Source organism: Lynx canadensis, chromosome D4 (genome assembly GCF_007474595.2).
Source record: "Lynx canadensis isolate LIC74 chromosome D4, mLynCan4.pri.v2, whole genome shotgun sequence".
NCBI classification, from domain to species: domain Eukaryota; kingdom Metazoa; phylum Chordata; class Mammalia; order Carnivora; family Felidae; genus Lynx; species Lynx canadensis.
Genome location: NC_044315.2, coordinates 57048844 through 57071022, shown reverse-complemented (window position 1 = coordinate 57071022; position 22179 = coordinate 57048844). Strand labels below are relative to the sequence as shown.

The window sequence follows — 22179 nt, the reverse complement described above, 5'->3', positions numbered from 1 at the left end:
TGGCTTGGTTAATTAAAGGTTGAGATTTGGTGAGTGATTAAAGAGAAAAAGGACTAGTAAGGTACTGAGGATATTTATGATCCTGGGTACAGATGGGGGCAAGACAGGAAAGGAAGTAAAGCCATGAGGAATTGACAGACTTGGAGAAAAAGGAGAGCTGAGGGCTTGTGAGTTTTCCAAAGATAAGAAAGCAGGCATATATAGCAGAAGTCAAGTACGAAGAGAGATAGAGAAATAAGGTATGTGACCAGAGATCATGATGAGAGAGTTTACAATTTCAGAGTAGTACAATTCTAGATAGTGACATGGAAAAGGGTGATGAAGATTTTTTGGGTACTACAGGTCATCTGAAAGGCATATTTTTTCTGACATCTGAAAGCATCCATGGTGACAGATCATCCATAAAGTAGCCAGTACCACCCAAGATGACAGTAGGGATTGGGTACAGAGGAAGAATAGGAGCCAATTTTCAAAGTCCTCAGTGAATGAGATGAAGAGGTCAGAAGATGCATAGATGTCAATGACAGGAAGAGTTAAGGAGGAGCATTGCCAGAAGTCATAAGCATCACAGGAGGAAAAATTATATGAGGAAGAAAAAGTAACGGTTTAAAGTTAGCACAGGATAATGAAGACAATACATTTGGGCTTTTGGTATGCAGAATAGGAGAGATGGAGGAAAAGGGATGTTCTCAGGGAAAGTCAATCAAGGCAGGGAGAAGAAATCATTTTTATGAAGAGATGAGGCAACAGGTAAGCTTGTTTACAAGAGAAAAAAGAGTCCAGTGATCCAGTGGAACACATGTTATGATTAATCAGTAGTGGAAGGAAGAGGTAGGGGAAAGAAACTCCAGAATAACAGTTTATTCCCTATAAGCTATAACTTTGTTTATATTGCCAAAGTCATTTGCAGAGTCTCTAGAAGGGGACTTAAGGGGGGGAAAAGTAGATTTTCTATCCCTTTCCCGATCTCTTTGGATAGATAGGGGTGAGAAAGTAGTTGGGAGCTGGAGTTAGCTATTTGGTATATAAGTCAAGTGGCTAAGGGTTTGGAATTAGTTATATAAGGAAAGGGATAGGGTGAGGAGTATCATGAAGGTAACAGACAAAGCCCTATGAAGGGATGTTTAATATCAAATCTATAAACAAAAGCTGAGATCCAATACTGGAGAAAATAGTCAAAATGAACCAGCTAGAAATAGAAAGAATGAATAGGAAGATATTTTTATAATTGTGTGGGATACAACTATTCAGTATGTTGCAATATAATGTTCCTGAAGCTATAAAGGAAAAAGACTGACATGACAAATCTGATCACATACATTAGAAACTCCTACACAGAAAAAAAAAAAAAGAAACTTCTATACAGAAAAAAATATAAACAAAACCCAAAAGACAAAAATGGGGAAAGTAACTTTACTGTATGTGCCAAAGGAAAGGTTGTTATTTTTACTTTATAAAAAGTACTTTCAAGTAAGAAAAAAAGGGCAAAGAATATGAACGGGCAACTGAGAAAATAACTATAAACAGGCAATAAAGTGGGAAGGGGAAATAAGCACATAAAAATGATTCAATCTGATTAGTAATCAGAGAGAGGTAAATAACATGAGATGCCATTTTAACCAATTAAATTTCTAAAGATTAAAAAATTATTAATACTCAGTACTCATAAGGATATGAGAAAAAAAGAATTATTATATATTTTTGGTGGGATTATAAACTGATGCAATCTATCTAGGAGCAATATGGCAATATTAAATGTGCTAAAAATGTGGCTACCCTTTGACCAATCAGTTTCACTCCCAGGAGTTCATTCGAAGGAAATAATTATCAGAAGAAGAGACAAAACTGTAAGTACCAGGGTGCTTACCACAGTGCTATTTATAATAACAAAATAAAATGGAATAAAAATAGGGGATTGGTTAAATAAATTAAGGTACACTAATACAAATGGATATGCCACTCATTCAAAATGATGATGTGGACCTACATTTACTGACATGGAAATGGGACTAGAATATAATGTCAAGTGAATAAAAAGGAGGCTGCAAATAGGATACATGCTATGATGCTTCCTCTTTCTTTCCTTTTTCCCTTTGTTCTCTTTCCTCTCTCCTTCCATTCCTTCCATCCATCCATCCATCCATCCATCCATCCATCATTAGATCTTGATGTATATGTGTGTGCATATACACACATGGAAAACACATGAAAGAATATACCCTCAAATTTTACATTGGTTTTCTAAAGGAGATTGAACGATTTTCACTTTCTTCTTCATACATTTCTGTATTGATTGGATTTTAAAACAAATTTATTTTGGAGAAAGAGAGCCTGAGTGGGGGAGGGGCACTGAGAGAGGGGGCTCCAAAGAGAGTTCTGCAGTGACAGTAGTGAGCTCGAGTTCTATGCAGGGCTCTAACTCATGAACCATGAGATCATGACCTGAGCCGAAGTTGGACGCTCAACCAACTGAGCCACCCAGGCACCCTGACTGGACTTTTTTAATATGAGGAAAGACTATTTTTCAAATAGGAAAAAAGAAAAAAGAAAAAAGAAAGAAAGCTATTTTGATTTTAAAGCACAAACCCAAATCCCCTCAAATAAACATAGGTCATTTATATAATGCTTTCTGATATTATGGGCCAATAAAAGCTTTACTATTTCAGGGCTAAGGGACTCTCAATTTGTGTCAAAGATGCTGCTGTTTAGCATGGTCTCAGCTCTCACGCATATCACAGGTAACTGTAATCACTCACCTCAGAGACTTCTACTTTCATTCCCTTTTTGTCATAGACATGACCTGTTGATAAGTAAAGAGAGCAGAGACTTGGCAATGTTTAAATTATTTTTTTGCTGTGATAAAATACATATAACATAAAAATTTAACCATTTGTTAGCATACAATTCAGTGTCATTAATCACATTGACAATGTGGTACAATAATCACCATTATAAATTTCCAAAATTTTTTCAGCATTCTAAACAGAAATTCCCCAATTCCTCCCTATTCCTAGCCCCTAATAACCTCCACTTTTTGTCTCTATAAATTTGTCTATTCTAGATGTTTCATATAAGTAGAATCATACACTATTTCTTTTTGTGTTTGGCTTATTTCACTTAGTATAAAGTTTTCAAGAATCATCCATGTTGTAGCATGTGTCAGAACCTCATTACTTTTTATGACTTAGTAATATTGCTTTGAATGGATATACCACAATTTGTTTATCCATTCATCTGTTGACGGACACATGGTTGTTTTTACCTTTGGGCTACTGGTGAATAATGCTGCAATGAATGCCAGCATATATCTATCTGTTTGAATCCCTGTTTTCCATCTTTTGAGTGGAATATACCTAGGAATAGATTTATGGGGTCATATGGTAATTTAAAGGAAGGTTAACAGCTTATTGCTTCTGATTCTATCATCCCAGACTTCCCATCAAGCTTCCTTGAATCTCCTCAGGCCACCCAGCCCTTAGTGTCCCAGTAAGCTCCACTCCCCAAGCTAATGGTAAGAGGTCATTTGCTTGGGCCCCAACTCTTCTCCCTTAAGTGTGAGGTGAGGCTGGAAGTTAGTCACTGGATGTGGGAAAGACCTTCTATTTCATGAAGCCCTCCAGTCACAAAAGTTACCTAGAAGAAATATGAAAATAGTGCAAGAATGTTTAGGATTCTTGGCCAGCAGATAGTATAAACAAAATAGCAGTGGAAGACAGTCTTATGTCAAGCATAGAAACAACCATGGCCCTTTTGGGACACCTGGGTGGCTCAGTCGGTTAAGCCTCTGACTCTTCATAGTTTGTGGGTTCAAGCCCCACATAGTTTGTGGGGTCTTCAGAAGGTGGGGCCTGCTTAGAATTCTCGCTCTCTCTCCCTCTCTGCCTCTCCCCTACTCATTATCTCTCTCAAAAGTAAATAAACATTAAAAAAGAATTAGAAAAAAAAAAAGAAGAAGAAACACCCATAGCCCTTTCAACCTTACCCAGTGTATCATCAGATCTTATAATGAGACAGAGAATTAAGATCTTTACCCAAATCAACTCATCTAAAAATAGGCTTTCAGAGTTTATACATAGGAAAAGTTGTTTGGCAGGGATAATAGGAAATAGTAGCTTTTTAAAAAAATCTTAATCTTAAATTTTAATCTTAAATTTTTAATTATTTTTTAATTGAGGTGAAAGGCATATGACATACAATTAACCATTTTAAAGTGTACAATTCAGAGGCATGTAGTGCATTTACAATGTTGTATACTACACATCTCTCTAGTTTCAAAGCTTTTTCATCACCCCAGAGTAGAAATGCTCTACCTTTTTAGATGTGATTGCCTTCCTCAGCTAGTTAGTGCATTGGGCATGAATGTTCACATACCTGAGGACTTAACCCTGTCACAAAAATAAGTTTAGGCTTAAGGCATGAAATGAATGAGGAATTGGGCATTGGGGACCCTGCCCAACCAACTTGACTATCCTTTGATGGCTTCTCTCAAGACTGCTTATTGGTCTGAGGGGGAATCAGGAGATTAGCAGATTCAACAATATCTGGTTTCTCTGTGTGATTTAATACGAGAGTGAACTGACCCTCTCAAGACATTGGGAATTCCTGGAGGACAGAGATTAAGTCTCGTACATCTTGGTATTTCCAATGTCCAACACAATGGATTACCTCTATAAGGTGTGAAATAAAAGCTTTTTGGTAAGCAACTGAATGGAGTAGGTGATCTTTGTTTAATGAGTAAAGAAGGTTATGAGAATAAGAGATAAATGTGAATTTCAGAGGTATATAGAATTAGAGACAGATTATTCTTGAAAACAATCTGCAAAGTAGAATTTCCCCAGGACTCAGGGAAAGCAGGAAGACATGCATACCATAGAACATCCCATTAATAGAACACTTATTGAAAACCATGATGTTCTGAGTCAGGGTTCCTGTTTTGTCAGAGAACACGTATTTGACCTGGCCAAGCTCCTCATTAAGGGTGGTGGTGCGAGCCTGTGCTGGTGAGTTCTTTGGTGCATAAAACATCTTCCGATCCCAGTTGATATAGCAACTGTTGCCCAATCTTATTATCTCAACACTATGGAGAAAGGAAGAAAAGAAGCGTCCTGGGTTAGAACATATCAAATACATAATCCTGGTTTCCTTCTTAACAGGTCAGGGCCAGCATCTGAAAATCAGAATATCCTCCTTGGGAACCTACCATGGATTTTGAAGGACATTCCCACCAGCCAACCCAATGTAAATCTGATCTCGACCATTTTCACTCAGTGCTTTACCATCTGGATCCAGATATACTTCATTAATTTTGCTGAGGCATAACCCCCTTTCATTTTTTCTTCTTCCAAAACATATCCAGGAAAAATAAAAAGTTTTGAACTTTTGCAGTAATGCAAGGCCTGGTAGAATTATGAACTACCTAATAAAAGGCTGTTTAGGTTTAATTAGAGGATTACTGTGGCTGTCATGTAAATCCACTGGCAAGGAAGAGAAACTTAAACACTCAGAAACTTGTTTCAGAAGAAGGGAAGGATCTGTGAAAATCAGAAACAGGTCATAGAAGCTGACCTGATAAAATTCCTGGCAGGGGCAATCTGCCTGTGGGGTAGCTTCTCCCCCTAATAGTGTCCTCTTCACTTTACCTGAATTTTCCCTATTGCCTTTATCACATTCCTCTTCTGTTCCAAATAATTCGTATTATAGATTCTTTATAGTTAACAAGCATCTTCATTTTAAAATAGTTAAGATTTTTAATGGGCCTCCTTCCTATCACCATTTGTGCTTAATGTGTGTTAGTTTTGGTCACTTCTAAAAGACAACTGCATTGAGCAACATGTTTGTTTGTTTAATTTCAGGTGAGGCAGGAGTGCTCTAGCCCACATTACTCACTCTACAGGTCCTCAAGCACTGAATCTTGATCCCTCCCTTCCTTTGCCATACCAACCAACATAGCTATTTCTCTAAACCCAAACATTTAATCATATCATTTCTTTCCTTAGAAAAATCTTTGCTGCCTTTAAGATAAAATCCAAACTCCTTGGGAGTCACCTGCATGGCTCAGTCGGTTAAGTGTCCGACTTTGGCTCAGGTCATGATCCCACAGTTCATAAGTTTGAGCCCCACATCAGGCTCTTTTTTTTGGGGGGGGTTGTATATCATTTTATTTTTATTTTTTTAATTTTACTTTTTATTTTTTAAAATTTACATCCAAATTAGTTAGCATATAGTGCAACAATGATTTCAGGAGTAGATTCCCTAGTGCCTCTTACTCATTTAGCCCATCCTCCCTCCCACAGCCCCTCTAGTAACCTTCAGTTTGTTCTCCATATTTGAGTCTCTTCTGTTTTGTCCCCCTTCCTGTTTTTATATTATTTTTGTTTCCCTCCCCTTATGTTCATCTGTTTGGTCTCTTAAAGTCCTCATATGAGTGAAGGCATAGGATTTTTGTCTTTCTCTGACTAATTTCACTTAGCATAATACCCTCCAGTTCCATGTAGTTGCAAGTGGCAAGATTGCCTTCTTTTTGATTGCCGAGTAATACTCCATTGTGTATATATACCACATTTTCTTTATCCATTCATCCATCGATGGATATTTGGGCTCTTTCCATACTCTGGCTATTGTTGATAGTGCTGCTATAAACATGGGGGTGCATGTGTCCCTTCGAAACAGCACACCTGTATCCTGTGGATAAAGGCCTAGTAGTGCAACTGCTGAGTCGTAGGGTAGTTCTATTTTTAGTTTTTTGAGGAACCTCCATACTGTTTTCCAGAGTGGCTGCACCAGCTTGCATTCCCACCAGCAGTGCAAAAGAGATCCTCTTTCTCCGCATCCTTGCCAACATCTGTTGTTGCCTGAGTTGCTAATGTTAGCCATTCTGACAGGTGTAAGGTGGTATCTCATTGTGTTTTTGATTTATATTTCCCTGATGATGAGTGATGTGGAGCATTTTTTCATGTGTCGGTTGGCCATCTGGATGTCTTCTTTGGAGAAGTGTCTATTCATGTCTTTTGCCCATTTCTTCACTGGATGATTTGTTTTTTGGATGTTGAGTTTGAGAAGTTCTTTATAGATTTTGGATACTAACCCTTTATCTGATATGTCATTTGCAAATATTGTCTCCCATTCTGTCGGTTGCCTTTTAGTTTTGCTGATTGTTTCCTTTGCTGTGCAGAAGCTTTTTATTTTGATGAGGTCCCAGTAGTTCATTTTCTACTTTGTCAGCTTGAAGCTTGGAGCCCGGTGCCTGCTTCAGATTCTGTGTGTCTCTCTGTCCCCTCCCATGCTTGTGCACTCGCTTTCCCTCTCTCTCAAAAGTAAATAAACAAACATTAAAAAAAACATCCAAAATCCTTAGCCTGACATTTAAGGCTCTCCTGGATAGGATACTGAATTATCATCCAACACTTTAGCCTAGGCTACTCATTGTTCTATGACCACACCAAACCTTTGCACATGCTGATCTTTCTGTTTGCAATATTGTTTTGCTATTTTCTGCATGATGAATTCCACTCTTCTCTCAAATACCAGTTTGATTATTACTTTTTCTGTAATCCCCCAAGCCTCTCCAGGTAGAACCAACCTGTTCCTTTTCCAGTCTCCCATAGCACTCCCTATATATTTCTCTTACATCATTTTCCATATTGTACCATAATTACTTAAGTATCTGTTTCCACAGCTATGTTGTAAGCTTATCTACAGAAAGAGCTGCCTTATGATTTATGTTTCTATTTCTAGCACCTAGTATAGTGCTTGGCACATAGTAGGTGCTGTGCTCAATAAATATTAAATTAATAAGATAATTTAGTCATGCAGGGTGCTTTTCAGGTTGGAATGTCACAGTGCAGGGTTTAGGAAACCTGGAAAGAAGGATATAAAAACGTGTTTGGATGTGTGTATGTGAAAGGGAATGATGAAAATAGAAAAAGGAGCTCAAAGGCTTATTTGACCCATTTCAAATTTTTGTCCATGAAAAGGCAAAGGAAACATCCTTCTTTTCTTTTACAACTTTTAGAACCCAGAACTTAGGTCATAATTACATCTATAATACCATTTGCCACATTGTTTCGGGGGGAAAACAAATGTGAGTTCTGATTAACTGATTTACAAATGTATGTTTGGGACCTATGTCATTGCTTAACTAGGGGCTGCCTGACTTATGCTTCAGCATCACCAAATTTGTGTGCATTTTTTCAATTATTGCATGTGTTTCTATGTCTTATTTAGTTACATTATAAGCTATTTGAGGGCAGGGATGGTTTTCTCTTTGTGTAACTCATAGTATCTAGTACAGTATTCTGGATATGGAAAGCACTAATACAATCTCTAGACATTTCTCAGAGTGTTTTGTACACTGGCACTGTGGAAAGTAAAGAGTTAAAGAGCATACAGTCTATGCTTCCCAAACATTTACACTCTAGTTGGGGAGTTAAGCAGGATGTATAAAGTCAGCTCCTCCCCCTATGACACAAAGTGGTCAAAGAAGCTTACCTGACATAAAGGGAAATGGGCACCATAGTGTTAAGAATAATGAAGTAGGACCAGAATACGAGGATGGCAGAGACAGCTGATGAAGGGACATATTCTTCCCATGGCAGATAATTCTGGAAGTAGTAGCCTTTTTTGTTTTCCCAAATGCCATGCCCAATTGCTAGGATAAAGCACATGCTGCCTAAAAACAGGAAAATCTGGAAATCAGAAACAGAATTAAATTAACATGTTATCTAAGGCATGTGCTGCTTCGTGTCTACTTTTGGACATTTAGCTCTCAACAAAGCTTCTCTCTTTTCCTGGAGGGCAGGGGCATCCTGTAGTTCACAAGCTCTAGGCAGTAGTACAGGACGGAAAAGAAAGCCCAGCACGAGCCATCCTTGGAATCTTTTTTTCCTTTCAAATTTTTATTTAGATTCTAGTTAGTTAACATGCAGTGCAATATTGGTTTCAGGAATAGAACACAGTGATTCATCACTTACATACAACACCCTGTGCTCATCATAACAAGTGCCGTCCTTAATACCCATCACCCATCTAGCCCATCCCCCCCCACCTCCCTCCATCAACCCTTAGTCTGATCTCTATTATTTAGAGTCTCTTATGGTTTGTTTCCCTATCTCCACACCCCCCCCTACAAATGTCAACATCTGTTTTGTTTCTTAAATTCCACATGTGAATGAAATCATATGGTATTTTGTCTTTCTCTGACTGATTTATTTCATTTAGCATAATGCACTTTGGCTCTATCCATATTGCTGCAAATGGCAAGATTTCATTCTTTTTGATTGTGGAGTAATATTCCACTATATATGAATATATATATAAAATATATATATATTATATATATACACATATATTCTACATCTTTTTTTAAACAAGTTTTATACAATTTCTTTATACTTTCAATAATTTTTATGTTATACAAACTGTTCAGGAACACGTGCTTAAAAAAATGTTTCCATCGCATTCTACGAATCTAGTATACATAGTTTTAGCTCTAAAATACAATTATAGCACACCAAAAATAAAATTATAGGTAGTCTTACTAATGAACAAAGATGCAAAAATGTTAAATAATTAGTAGCAAATTAGATTCTGCAGTATATGAAGAGATGAATATCTTTTGTCTAATTAGGTTTCTCACAGGAATATAAAGATACATTAGCTTTACAGAATCTAAGAATAAGATTCAGTACTATTAACAGATTAAAGTTGCATAAAAGTGATCATCTCAAAAGATGACCAAGTAAAAATTCCACATCTATAAATACCCTTAGTAAGTTAGGAATATATCTTTTTTTAATTTAACTTTATTTTTTATTTTTTAAAATTTACACCCAAATTAGTTAGTATACAGTGAAGCAAGTTAGGAATATATCTTTTTTTATTTTTTTTATTTTATTTTTATTTTATTTTTTTAAAGTTTATTTATTTTTGAGACAGAGAGGGAGACAGAGCATGAATGGGGGAGGGGCAGAGAGAGATAGGGAGACACAGAATCGGAAGCAGGCTCCAGGCTCTGAGCCATCAGCCCAGAGCCTGACGCGGGGCTTGAACTCACGGACCGCGAGATCGTGACCTGAGCTGAAATCGGACGCTTAACCGACTGAGCCACCCAGGCATCCCGGAATATATCTTGATAAAAGTGAGCTACCAGACTCTATGGCAAACTTCATATTTTATGGTAAAACATTAAATGTAATCCCATTCAAGTCAGAAAAAAAAATTGATGGTATCAACATTGTACTAGAGGTGCTAAGCAATGCAGTAAGAAAAACTGCAGTATAAATTTTGAAATGGCATAGAAAAATGGTCATTACTTATATCACTTCTTTTTTTATCCATTTATCAGCTGATGGACATTTGGGGTCTTTCCACAGTTGGGCTATTGTTGATAATGCTATGGACATCAGGGTGCATGTACCCTTTTGAATATGTATTTTTGTATCCATTGGGCATCCTTGGGATTTGAAGTGAGTTAAAAGTTATTAAAATACATTAAATACTAATTAAGTGCCAGGAGTTGTGCTCAGTACTCTCTCTATATTATTTATTTTAATATTTAAATATTTTATATTTATAAATGTTTTAATAATAGATGAGGAATTTGACATTAAGAGTAGAAAAGTATTTTGCCTAAAGTCACTTAGCTACTAACTAGGAGAGACATGTTTTTTGTTTTTTTGTGTTCAAGTTTATTTATCTTTTTTTTAGTAATCTCTACACCCAACATGAGGCTTGAACTCATGACTCCAAGGTCAAGAATTACATGCTCCTCCAACTGAGCCAGCCAGGTGCCCAGAGAGACAGGTTTTGAACCAGTTCCAGAACCCGAGCTTTCAATCACTCCATTATTGAAGTGAGGTCACTGATGGGCAAGTCTTTGAAGACAAGGATGTAAAAGGCAGGAGGAGCAGGTATAATTGAGACCATTCTCAGAAAATAAGATTTTAAAAAGCTTTTTATTATGAAGAATTTCAAACACTTATTAAGTTATATAAATAGTATAATGAACCCCCATGTGCCCATCACCCAGCTTCAACAACTATCAATTCAGGGCCAGTCTTATTACACCTAAAACTCCTCTTCCCCTTTTAAGCAAATTGCCCACATTATATAATTTTATCTGTAAACTGTTTATAATTTTTTTTATTGTTTATTTATTTTTGAAAGAGAGAGAGAGAGCGAGAGCACGCACAGGGGAGGGGCAGAGAGAAAGAGAGGGAGACATAGAATCCAAAGCCAGCTCCAGGCTCTGAGCTGTCAGCACAGAGCCTGACGCAGGGCTCAAACTCACAAACCGTGAGATCATGACCTGAGCTGGAGTCAGCTGCTTAACCCAGGGCCACCCAGGCACCCCTGCAATTTCTTCTTCTAAGAACAGTAATAAGAATTTTTCAAAAGTTCTTTTCTTTTCTCTTCCCTGAATTATAATGTCTATTCCAGGGTCAGTTATTTTACTTGTTCACCCTCTTCCTCCTCTTGTGTGTTCCTGTTTTCCCTCTAGTACACTTAAAAATATGAGGAGAAGAGTAGTTTGATCATTATAGGTTGGTTTTGTTTCCTTTGGTTAATTTTGTTTCCCCAGTAGGCCACTCTCCTGAATGGGAACATGGAAGCACAAGTTCTATGTAGGTAGGTAGTATGTGTTATTTGATGGGCCTCACCCTCAGGTACACAAGGAACATGAAAGCACATTTGAATCCCTTAAAATTGAAATAAAGTGGGTTTTACTCTGAAGTGATGAGACCCACATCAGAAGCCTTAGCCTTGGGGCGCCTGGGTGGCTCAGTTGGTTAAGTGGTCGACTTCGGCTCAGGTCATGATCTCGCACTCCGTGAGTTCGAGCCCCACGTCGGGCTCTGTGCTGACAGCTCAGAGCCTGGAGCCTGTTTCAGATTCCGTGTCTCCCTCTCTCTGACCCTCCCCTGTTCATGCTTTGTCTCTCCCTGGCTCAAAAATAAATAAAACATTAAAAAAATTAAAAAAAAAAAAGAAGCCCTAGCCTTCTGAGATAATTTTTACATTTCTTTAGAAAGCAGTTCCCTTCTGAGACTGGAAGGCAAATACACTTGTTATTACTATATGTATGCTATACAGGTGTCAGGATGGTATAGGGGCCAATTATTGCCCATGTTGTTTTATGGACAGTTTTTAAATTAATTATCTTGACCATTATTCCATATACCACCCCTACTTTTCATACCTGCTAATGTTAGCTTGGAGCTATGATTGAGCTCTACCAGGAAGAATGCATTTGCACTGAAGTTTTCACTACCCTGGTTTGTCTATCAATATAATCTAGGGGCACCTGGGTGGCTCAGTTGGTTAAACGTCTGACTGTTGGTTTTGGCTCAGGCCATGATCTCACACTCTTTGAGTTTCAGCTCCACATGGGGCTCTGTGCTGTCAGCACATAGCCTGCTTGGGATTCTGTGTTTCCCTCTCTCTCTGCTCCTCCCCTGCTCACTCTCTCAAAATAAATAAATAAACATTAAAAAGTATATAATCTATCCGCTTTCTGCCTTCTAAAAACTCATCAACATCTTGGGTCTACTGATGGTTCATCCTCTGCCAGGGCTGTTACACATTTATTTCCTGTTTGTACTTCTTTATAGTCATTTCAAGAAGCTTCTCAATGCTCTTAAACTTGATGCCCAAAAGTGAATACAGTACCTCAGACAACATTTCACACTTTCTGAAGGAAAGATTGCATGAATGACCATTCAAATATAGGCATTTATAGCAGCTACTCTACCAGCTCAGCTGCCCCAGCATTTACACTGACCCTCTGTTGCCTCTATCTTGTGAGAACCTAAGCAGAGAACTACATTTTCTCTCTGGAGACCCCCCCCCCTGCAGATACCTCTATGGTCCTTCTCTAATCTGCACGGGGGTTCTCTAGGCCTGCTATTCAACTATCATCCTAGGACTTCTTTTCACCCGCTTCCATGTTTCCTGGCTTCCTTATCTTCTTTCTTAGTTTACTTTCTTGGTTTGCTTGAGTATACACAATAGGAGCTTCCTAAGAGATTATACAGGATGAACACATTTTTTGAATCTTTATACATATGGATATTTCTTTATACTTGAATTTTATTAACAGTTTTACTAGATTTAGAATTATAGGCTGCAAACAATTTTCTGGCACACATCTGAAGGCATTAATATTTACCTTCTGCTGTTGCTGCTGAGGAGGCCAATGCTATTCTGGTTTTTGATCCTGGTATATGATCTTTTATTCCTCACTAGAAGCTTGTGGGATTTTCTTTTTTTGTAATTTATTATTTTTTAAAATTTAATTTCAAGTTAGTTAACATAAAGTGTAGTCTTGGTTTCAGAAGTAGAACCCAGTGATTTATCACTTCCATATGAGCACCCAGTGCTCATTCCAACAAGTGCCGTCCTCAATGCCCATCACTCATTTAGCCCATCTCCTACCCACCTCTCCTTCAGCAGCCCTCAGTTTGTTCTCTGTATTTAAGAGTCTTTTATGGTTTACCTCCCTGTTTTATCTTATTTTTCCTTCCTTTCCCCTATGTTCATCTATTGCATTTCTTTTTTTTTTTTAATTTTTTTCAATGTTTTTATTTATTTTTGGGACAGAGAGAGACAGAGCATGAACGGGGGAGGGGCAGAGAGAGAGGGAGACACAGAACCGGAAACAGGCTCCAGGCTCCGAGCCATCAGCCCAGAGCCTGACGCGGGGCTCGAACTCACGGACCGCGAGATCGTGACCTGGCTGAAGTCGGACGCTTAACCGACTGCGCCACCCAGGCGCCCCTTTCTATTGCATTTCTTAAATTCCACGTATGAATGAAACTATATGATAATTGTCTTTCTCTGACTGGCTTATTTCACTTAGCATAATATGCTCTAGTTTCATCCATATTGTTGCAAATAGCAAGACTTCATTCTTTTTGATCGCTAAGTAATATTCCATTCTATCTATCTATCTATCTCTATCTCTATCTCTATCTACCACATTTTCTTTATTCATCAGTCAATGGACATTTGGGCTCTTCCCATAATCTGGAGATTTTGTTTTTAATTTTATAATTTTTTGGTATGTGGTCAATCTGCCTTGTTAACCAGGACTTCTCATGTGTTTTCATTTTGCCTTCCCAGGGAGGCAGCAAGTATAGCAGAAAGAGCATTGATTTTGAAAAGTTATGCCTAGATGGATAGATGAGATGATTAAACAAAATTACATATGTAAAACATCTGACACATATTGATGCACTGCCCCCTTTATACACTTGAGGGCTGCATCCAGATCTTATACATCCTTGTGATTCTCACAACATCTGGCACATACTGGGCACATGATAGATTTTCAATAACTACAAGTTGATGACTTAATGAGTCATAAACCTGTCTTTGCTGTTATTTTTCTGTAGGATTTTATTTATGATATTTATCTTTACTGTGTCTCAATTTGCCTATTTGTCAAATGGACTTGCTTATTGTCATGGATGTAGTGAGGCTACAGTTAAGTGAATAATGAATATTCTAAAAAGTTAAAATCACTCTAACAGATGTCAACTATTATGACTGACCTTCAGAGAGGTAAACAAGTAGGTGAAACTTCCTAGGCATATGGGAGACATCTTGTTTTGAAAACAAGCCCAGGCTAAATGACCTAACTTAGTGCCTAATGATAGATGTTCCTAATATAGCCAGCGGCATATTTGCCCATGTCACCTTCCTGAATTTTCAAATGTGACTGTCTTCCTCATTAAGAAACCAGGAAATGTCACTTTATTTCTACTGCTAAAAGCTATGCAGTTAGTAGTAGAAAGAAAGATAGTGGATACTAGCTTCTGGTCTCAAAGCTGAATGAACTTTCCTAATTTTCTAAAACCCCATTTACTAAATCCAAAAGATTTAGGAAAAGAACTGCAGTATTTCCCATAATAAATAATGGAGAAGAGGCAGTTTATAATTCAGATATTAGTGAGAAATACACAGAAACAAAAGGCATTTTTGAATTTCAAGAGTCTAAGCAATAGAGTAAAAATAAAAAGTCATAGAATTAAGTACAGGCAGCACTGAAATTGCTCAGTCATGCAAAGAAATTGTATAAGTAAAGAAATCAATGTCTATATCTAACAAGAATAAGGACAACCTATATAGGATAGCAGGGAAATTAGTCTTCAGTTTAAACTTCTGTTATCAAAGCTATTATTATCTATCGAGTGCTTTTCCAATTTCATTTCTCAGCAGCAGGATCTTTATTTTTCAACTGGTATCTTACAGAACAGACAAATGTGAAGCTGTTCTTTTTGAAGTGAGAATATCAGAATGAGGGAGCCAGAACAAAACTCACTTGATCTCAATTCCCCCTGCAGCAGACTCCTCTAAGGAAACAGTTTGAAAATCATCAGTTTAAGTAAGGTGTTCTATTAGTTCAAGTAAAGTTTTATTATAGTATCCATGAGTAAAATAGGTTATGGGAAAATAATTGTGTCAATTTCTAAAGCAGGGTTCTTGATCTGTTCCAGTACTATTAATCAAAGCATCAAATCTTAAACAAAGTGTGATCATTCTCTCTAACAGGTATAAACTAGAGAACAGACTCCCTTGTCAATTGGCTCTATTCTTTTTTGCTTCTGACATTAGTAAATGGCATACTAAAACTGTTTGAGTGTTTCAAACAACTAAATTCCAAGTTGGAAATGCCAGCTGCTGCTATGGAAGGAAGAAAAACATGTCTACTTGTAAAGAAGTTGAAAAATGTCTTCAACTTACCCAGACCACAAGGACATTCAAGAGATGGTCCATGTGCGTCCGTTTAAAGGTAGACTTTCCACAGTTCTGCATTAATTTGGTGTCTGGTCCTAAGTGAAACAGGAAGACCAGCTCTTAGAATCACTGAATACACTCAGAGGATTGAAATTGGATTGAAATATACCTTTATGACTACCTAATCAAACCTCTTGCCAAAGCCAGGGGATAAAGCCCTGGAGAAAGGCTCATACTTGGTGCCAATAACTCAAAAAATAAACATTTTGTTTCTAAGGATAATCACAACTATTTCTGCAAAGTGCACCAATCCTGATTCCTCTTTTTTTGGTACCTCAGAGAGTCTAGTTTTTTATAGATGAGTTAAGTCAGAATAGGAGCCACAAGCTTCTTCCTTTTTAAGTTTTTATTTTAATTCCAGTTAACATACAGTGTTATATTAGTTTCAGGTGTACAATATAGTAATTCAACACTAGGAGCCACAAGCTTCATTCTCATCATCATCTGGTTTATTTAGCTTAGAAAAGAGATTTTCTGATAAAGAGATCTCTACCTTCTTTTGAGGAAAACTACTGTTGGGCTAGGCTCTATTTCAAGTTTCTACTTGGGAAAGGAAGAATGGAAAAGGCAATGGCAGTGACTTCTGAGATGGAAGCCGGGGCTTTTCTGGGGCTGAGACACAGAGATTGTATTTCCTCATGACAGGGCAGATAGTAAACAGAAGTAAAGAGCTTTTAGTGAATATTACTGACCAAAACATAAGCAGTTTAGAAGAAAGTATAAGTAGCAATTTCTCTGGCCTTTACCATCTGATTGTTATTTTTACATGTATTCTAATGAAGGAATTTCATTAATGTTTACACATGGGGGAACTAGAACTTCCCTGATAATGTAGGCAAACACTGAGAATGCAGGGCATAAGCTATGCCATTCTTTCCTCTCAAACATTTCTTGAAGGGCTTGAAGGGATGAGAAGTTTGGCTCAGAGCCAGGCAGCTACACGGGGCAGAATCTTCCAAGGGTCCTTAGAAAGAATGGCCTTACCACAAGTTTCAAGGAGGATGTGGAGATCACGGTTGAACCTGGGTATCATGTAGCGGGAAGAGCAACTAAATTCTGCACGGAATACCTCAAGATGCTCTTAAGTGGTTATCAGTTCTCTTCTGCTCTGAGTTTCCCAAAGCCCCAAAAGATTTTTTGCTACCATGTAAACCAAGAGTCAGAGGGAAACCTTAACTAAATTTGTGCTGGTTGGCAACCTCACTGCTATTACTTTAGGGAAAAAAACCTTTTGCTGAAAAATGAGCTTTTTATAAATGGCAATGTATAGGGGTAGCTGCTGAAGTACAGTGAAGAAAATAAGTGTACTTCAAATCTTTGGGGTTTGAGTCTAGTCCGCCTAGAAGCCACCATTATAGCTCAAGAACCAATGAAAAAAAGTTCTACTAAGGCCTCCCTGGACTCTTAGGCTTCTTTCTATGGCTTGGTTCCAATTATTTTCCACAGAAGTGAGGCATATAGGATCCTCATGTCTAGGAGTGAATTCTCTAGAAGGAGAGCTCTGAGTTGAATAGTATTCACTGTGGTAAATCTTCCTTGATGCTATCTTCAGTGTTCCCTATCTGTTTACTATGGTTGTTGTCATCAATTTCCATTGTTACCAAGTGCACAGGGTAGGTAGCACAGAAGCTTCTTCCTCCATTTTCCTGAACCACCAAGAATAACCCAAGAAAATCCCTCACTAAGCATAAGGGATTATAGTTCTAAATGACATCTCAAGAGGGGCCAATTCTTGGGGTGCTTTGGTGGCTCAGTCGGTTGAACGTCTGACTTCGGCCCAAGTCATGATCTTATAGCTCGTTAGTCTGAGCCCCGCTTGGGCTCTGTTTTGACAGCTCAGAGCCTGGGGCCTGCTTCAGATTCTGTGTCTCTCTCTCTCTCTGTCCCTCCCCCACTCACTCTGTCTGTCTCTCTCTCTCTCAAAAATAAATAAAAACATTAAAAAATTTTATAAAAACAAGAGGGGTCAATTCTAATGATCCACACTGCTTTTTCTCTGCCATGAATCCCTCACATTTTATTTCATATTCTTCTCCATAATGAACACCGTGTGTATTCTCTCCTGGGAGTAATCCATATATATACTCTCTCCTTTCACATGTTCCCCTTTTACATGTTAATTCCATGTACACTCTTTCTATGTGTATACCTTCTCTTGTGTATACCTTCTCTTGTGTCCAGATCAGAAAGACTTATAAATGTCCTGTGGTCTTGTAACATAAAGACTTCCTTTAACAAAGGCAGAGCTAATAACATTGGCAGCTCATTGCTTGGGGAAAAAAAAATTTTTTTTTTCCTAAGAAAAAAGGTTTTTTTCTTAAATCTTTCATCCATCCATCTACCTCCCTCCCTTTCTGTCTCAAAGCCATAGTGTTCTGATATATCTCTGAGTCCCATATCTACAACTTAGAAACTGAATAAGCACAAATTGGTCATGAATGGAAGTCTGCTGTGACTCTAAGGAGACATACCAGTATAAATCACCAAGCCATAGCACCAATCTGTATTCCTGATGATGCAGCCTCGGAGTAGCAGCTTGTCATGGTCCAGGGTGAAGTCTTTTCCTTTATAAGTCAGTATTCCTGTGAATTTGTCCAACTTGTTATTGGGAGACTCACACGTCACTTTTCCTGAAGAAAAATGAAGGAGAAAGAGTCCTGGCTCTGTAATCTCAGGCCTTTCCTAACAGAACAGAAAGAGGCTTAACAAACAAGAGGAAAGAACATCCCTCTTTCAAAATACATACATCTTTTTCCTATCCTCTCTTAACTGCTGCCCATTGATTACCAGCTCCCTTTAGAAAGGCAGACAAAGGTTTCTGGGCATCAAAGAAGAGTAATTCTGTATGTGACATGGGTCATTCAGAGAGAGAAAAACCCACATGATAACTTATCACCATCAGTACTACCAGGTAATATGAGCTCTGAATCTGAAGAAATTTAAAAAATACTTAACTTAAAGCAAATCTAGCATTTTTCTCAAAATGAAATAATTTGGCCTTTTCTTGATTACTAAAATAGAATATGTCCTTTTTACAAAGGACGTATACATATACAATACTAAATACATATACAATACTAAATACATATACAATACTAAAAGCAGACAGGAGAAGGTAAAATTGCCTAGAGATAAGTGCTGTTAATCTTTTGAAGTACATCCTTCCAACTTTTTCTATACATGTACTCATAAACATACATGTTTCCAAAAATAAGCTTATGTTATATATACTATGCAGCCTACTATAATCGTTTTCTTTCACTTGTTAACATGTTGTGGATATTTTTTCCATGTGACTAAATACCAACTTGCATATTGTTCTTACTAAGTTATGTAGAATTCAATGTATGGATGTGCCATACTTTATTTAACCAGTCCTCTATGGATAAAAATGTGGGTGGGTGAGTGTAGTTCCTAACTCACCATCAAAGGCAGAAAGCAGCTCCAGGTTATCTTCCAAATCACTGGTGACTGGGATGGCCTGCTTCACTTTCAGGTTGGTTTCACTATAGCAAAGGACACATAGTCACCAGAGCACAAGCCATACATACACCAGCAGCCTAAGTCTTCTTCTTCTTCGGATTGCAGGAAATAGATATTGCCAATAGAGCTTGGGCTATAGGTCTGAGCTCTAAGAGTGACCCCCACTGTTCTCTGTCTAGGACAGTACTGAGGTAGATGGCTTCACAAGGAAGCTGAGCGTTAGCCCACTCACTCCCCTATCTCTCTGCTCTCATTCCCTGCAATACACCAGTAATATTTTAACCAATCCAGGAAATCTTGCTGGTCAGGTGCTCTACATGAAGCTGAAGAGACATCACAAAACAACCTGAAGGTGGCACCTGCTCCCTTCAAGAATAAGGAGCAGGTCCTTTTAAGAAGCTTGCACATACTTCCAAGTAAACATACTCCTCACCTCATAAATATTTATAGGACCCATGAAGGAATCCCAATTAACCATTTGCTGATACAGGAATGCATAGAGACAGAAACAAAAATGGAAACCACATTTCAGAAAGCTTGGGCACCAAGAGGAATAGTTGTAAGAATGCCACTGATACAAAACTCCACAGGACAAGCTCCTGAAGATGGTCTCTATCCTCCTAAGACCTTAGCTTTTGCACGGTAATGAATTTGTAATTTAAATCCTTTACAGAATGTGGTATTTTATCAGTAAATAATTACCTCCATACTCATCCTCCCCACCCCCCAAACCTCCACTGGAAACCTTGGAACTCTATTCAGAAATTTTACAGTTCTGTTTACCTCTTTCCTGCTACTCAGCATTACTGAATACAGTGAGAGTGTCTCCAGTTTAGAGATGGAGAATACAGAGTTTATTCTGCACCCAGGGGATGCAAGATTGTTGCTGCTAAGAGCTCAGTTTTAGACTTGAAATCCCAAGGATCTGGCCTCCTATTTTCTCTTATCTGGATATATCTAGTATCTTTGGCACTTCCATCTTCCCTGCATCATTCTCTCCCTCCGTGAGAAATTCTCTAAGCTGGCTAAATGGTCTTAAAATGACCATCAGGAAAGAACACTTACCCATCAAGTTCTGCTGTTTCTATATACGTCAGACTGTAAGGCTCACTGCTAGAGAGTAATAGTATATCAGCCTATGGTCAGAAAAGTCAGAGAAGATAAGGAAAGCAGGAAGGCAGACTTTTAATATTACAGTGGCAAAAAAAGCAATTACCCCAGAAGCAGATATTCATCCTAAGAATTTTACAGATATTTGGTTTACACTCTTTGTCTAGGATCCACTGCTGCTACCACACTCACCCTCTCCTAAAGCTAGTCATTCTTTATCTGTAGCTATGGTGGGAGGCAGACAAAAACAAACTTCGTACAGGAGCCGTTCATCTCCAGATGCACAGTGAAGCAGACAGAGGTCATCAAAAGCAGTGGCAGCAGAAGTGCTGAGAGGGTTCCTCTGTACCCACTCAAGTCAAAAAGAAGAAACCACCATGCACAGAGGTACTCACCGTGACAGGCTGATTATTTCTTAGTTTTATTATATCTCCCACTTGAATATTCATCCATTTGTCCTCCTTTATCCTGTAAGAAAATGTGCCTTGAATGCCTGTTCTGAGAATTTCCCTATAGCCCTGCTTTGACGGTCAAGAAAAGAAATAAAAAGAAAAAAGTGGAGATGAAGTCAAGGCTTATAGAAGAACCAAAGTGGTTTGTGATGCATCCTTGCTATAATCAAGAAGGGGGCCCATTTCTCTTGACTTCAGGTTATAAGGATTTTCTAAAACTCTTTAAAATGCATATGTAGTCATATACACCCCTAATTATTCTTTAACTAAAAGTAATACATGCATATGGTAAAAAAAAAAAAAATAGTTCAAATAATAAATAAGCATGTAAAAAGAAAAATTCTCTCTCCCCAGATTTTAGTTTTGCTTCTCAAGGTAGCAAATGCAAATTTTTGTATTTGTTTCTAGAAAATATCAATCCAAATGGTACAACATATACATTTAAAAGTTATACACTAGAGGGGCATCTAGGTGGCTCAACTGGTTAGGCGACTGACTTCGGCTCAGGTCATGATCTCTCAGTTTGTGAGTTCGAGCCCTGCGTTGGGCTCTGTGCTGACAGCTCAGAGCCTGGAGCCTACTTCAGATTCTGTTCTCCCCCTCTCTCTACCCCTCCCCTGCTCACACTCTGTGTCTCTCTGTCTCTCAATAATAATAAATAAACATTAAAAAATTTAAAAAAATAAATAAATACAAGTTATATACTAGAGGGGTGCCTGGGTGGCTCAGTTGGTTAAGGGTACCACTTCTGCCCAGGTCATGATCTCACAGTTTGGGAGTTCGAGCCTCAGATCAGGCTGACAGCTCAGAGTCTGGAGCCTGCTTTGGATTCTGTGTCTCCGGTTCTCTCTGCGCCTCCCCAACTCGTGCTCTGTCTCTCTCTCTCAAAAATAAATAAACATTAAAAAAAATTTTTTTTAAGTTATACACTAAATACAGAATTTGCTGCACTTTGCATGTTTCATGTAATAACATATCTTGCAGAGTACTTATAGAAGATATGGCTCATTCTTTTTGATAGATAAAATGTATATCCTATCATATATGGTTGTACCAATATTATTTACTTATGTTAAAATTGGATTACTTTTGACCCCTCAAATCCTCACTTCCACAAAAGGCAGCTGGCAGTAGGAGCAGATTCTATAATACTACTGGCTCTTTCCCCTTCTGTTTTTTGTACCTCAATTTCCCCAGTTGCATACAGCCCATAAATCCTTCCTTTCTGATAAAGAACGAAGCAAGATATACACAGTACCATAAGAATTTTGGAAATATGAGCTACCTCTTTGTAACAATTCTGTTATGCCAAGCACCCAAAGAGCTGGCAAAGAGAAGG

At 38.0% G+C, this 22179-nt stretch overlaps 1 protein-coding gene across 1 annotated transcript in view; it reads right to left on the bottom strand.

Moving 5' to 3' along the window:
• LOC115499103 (phospholipid-transporting ATPase FetA-like) overlaps positions 1 to 22179 on the bottom strand; it is a 114598-nt gene that overhangs the window by 33724 nt on the left and 58695 nt on the right. The window contains exons 7-14 of the mRNA XM_032595519.1: positions 20784 to 20856; positions 20344 to 20414; positions 19219 to 19301; positions 18267 to 18425; positions 15742 to 15830; positions 8488 to 8684; positions 4797 to 5077; positions 2757 to 2800 (exon numbers count right to left, since the gene is read on the bottom strand). Of these exons, the coding sequence (XP_032451410.1) occupies positions 2757 to 2800; positions 4797 to 5077; positions 8488 to 8684; positions 15742 to 15830; positions 18267 to 18425; positions 19219 to 19301; positions 20344 to 20414; positions 20784 to 20856 (997 nt within the window). The remainder of the gene's footprint in view (positions 1 to 2756; positions 2801 to 4796; positions 5078 to 8487; positions 8685 to 15741; positions 15831 to 18266; positions 18426 to 19218; positions 19302 to 20343; positions 20415 to 20783; positions 20857 to 22179) is intronic.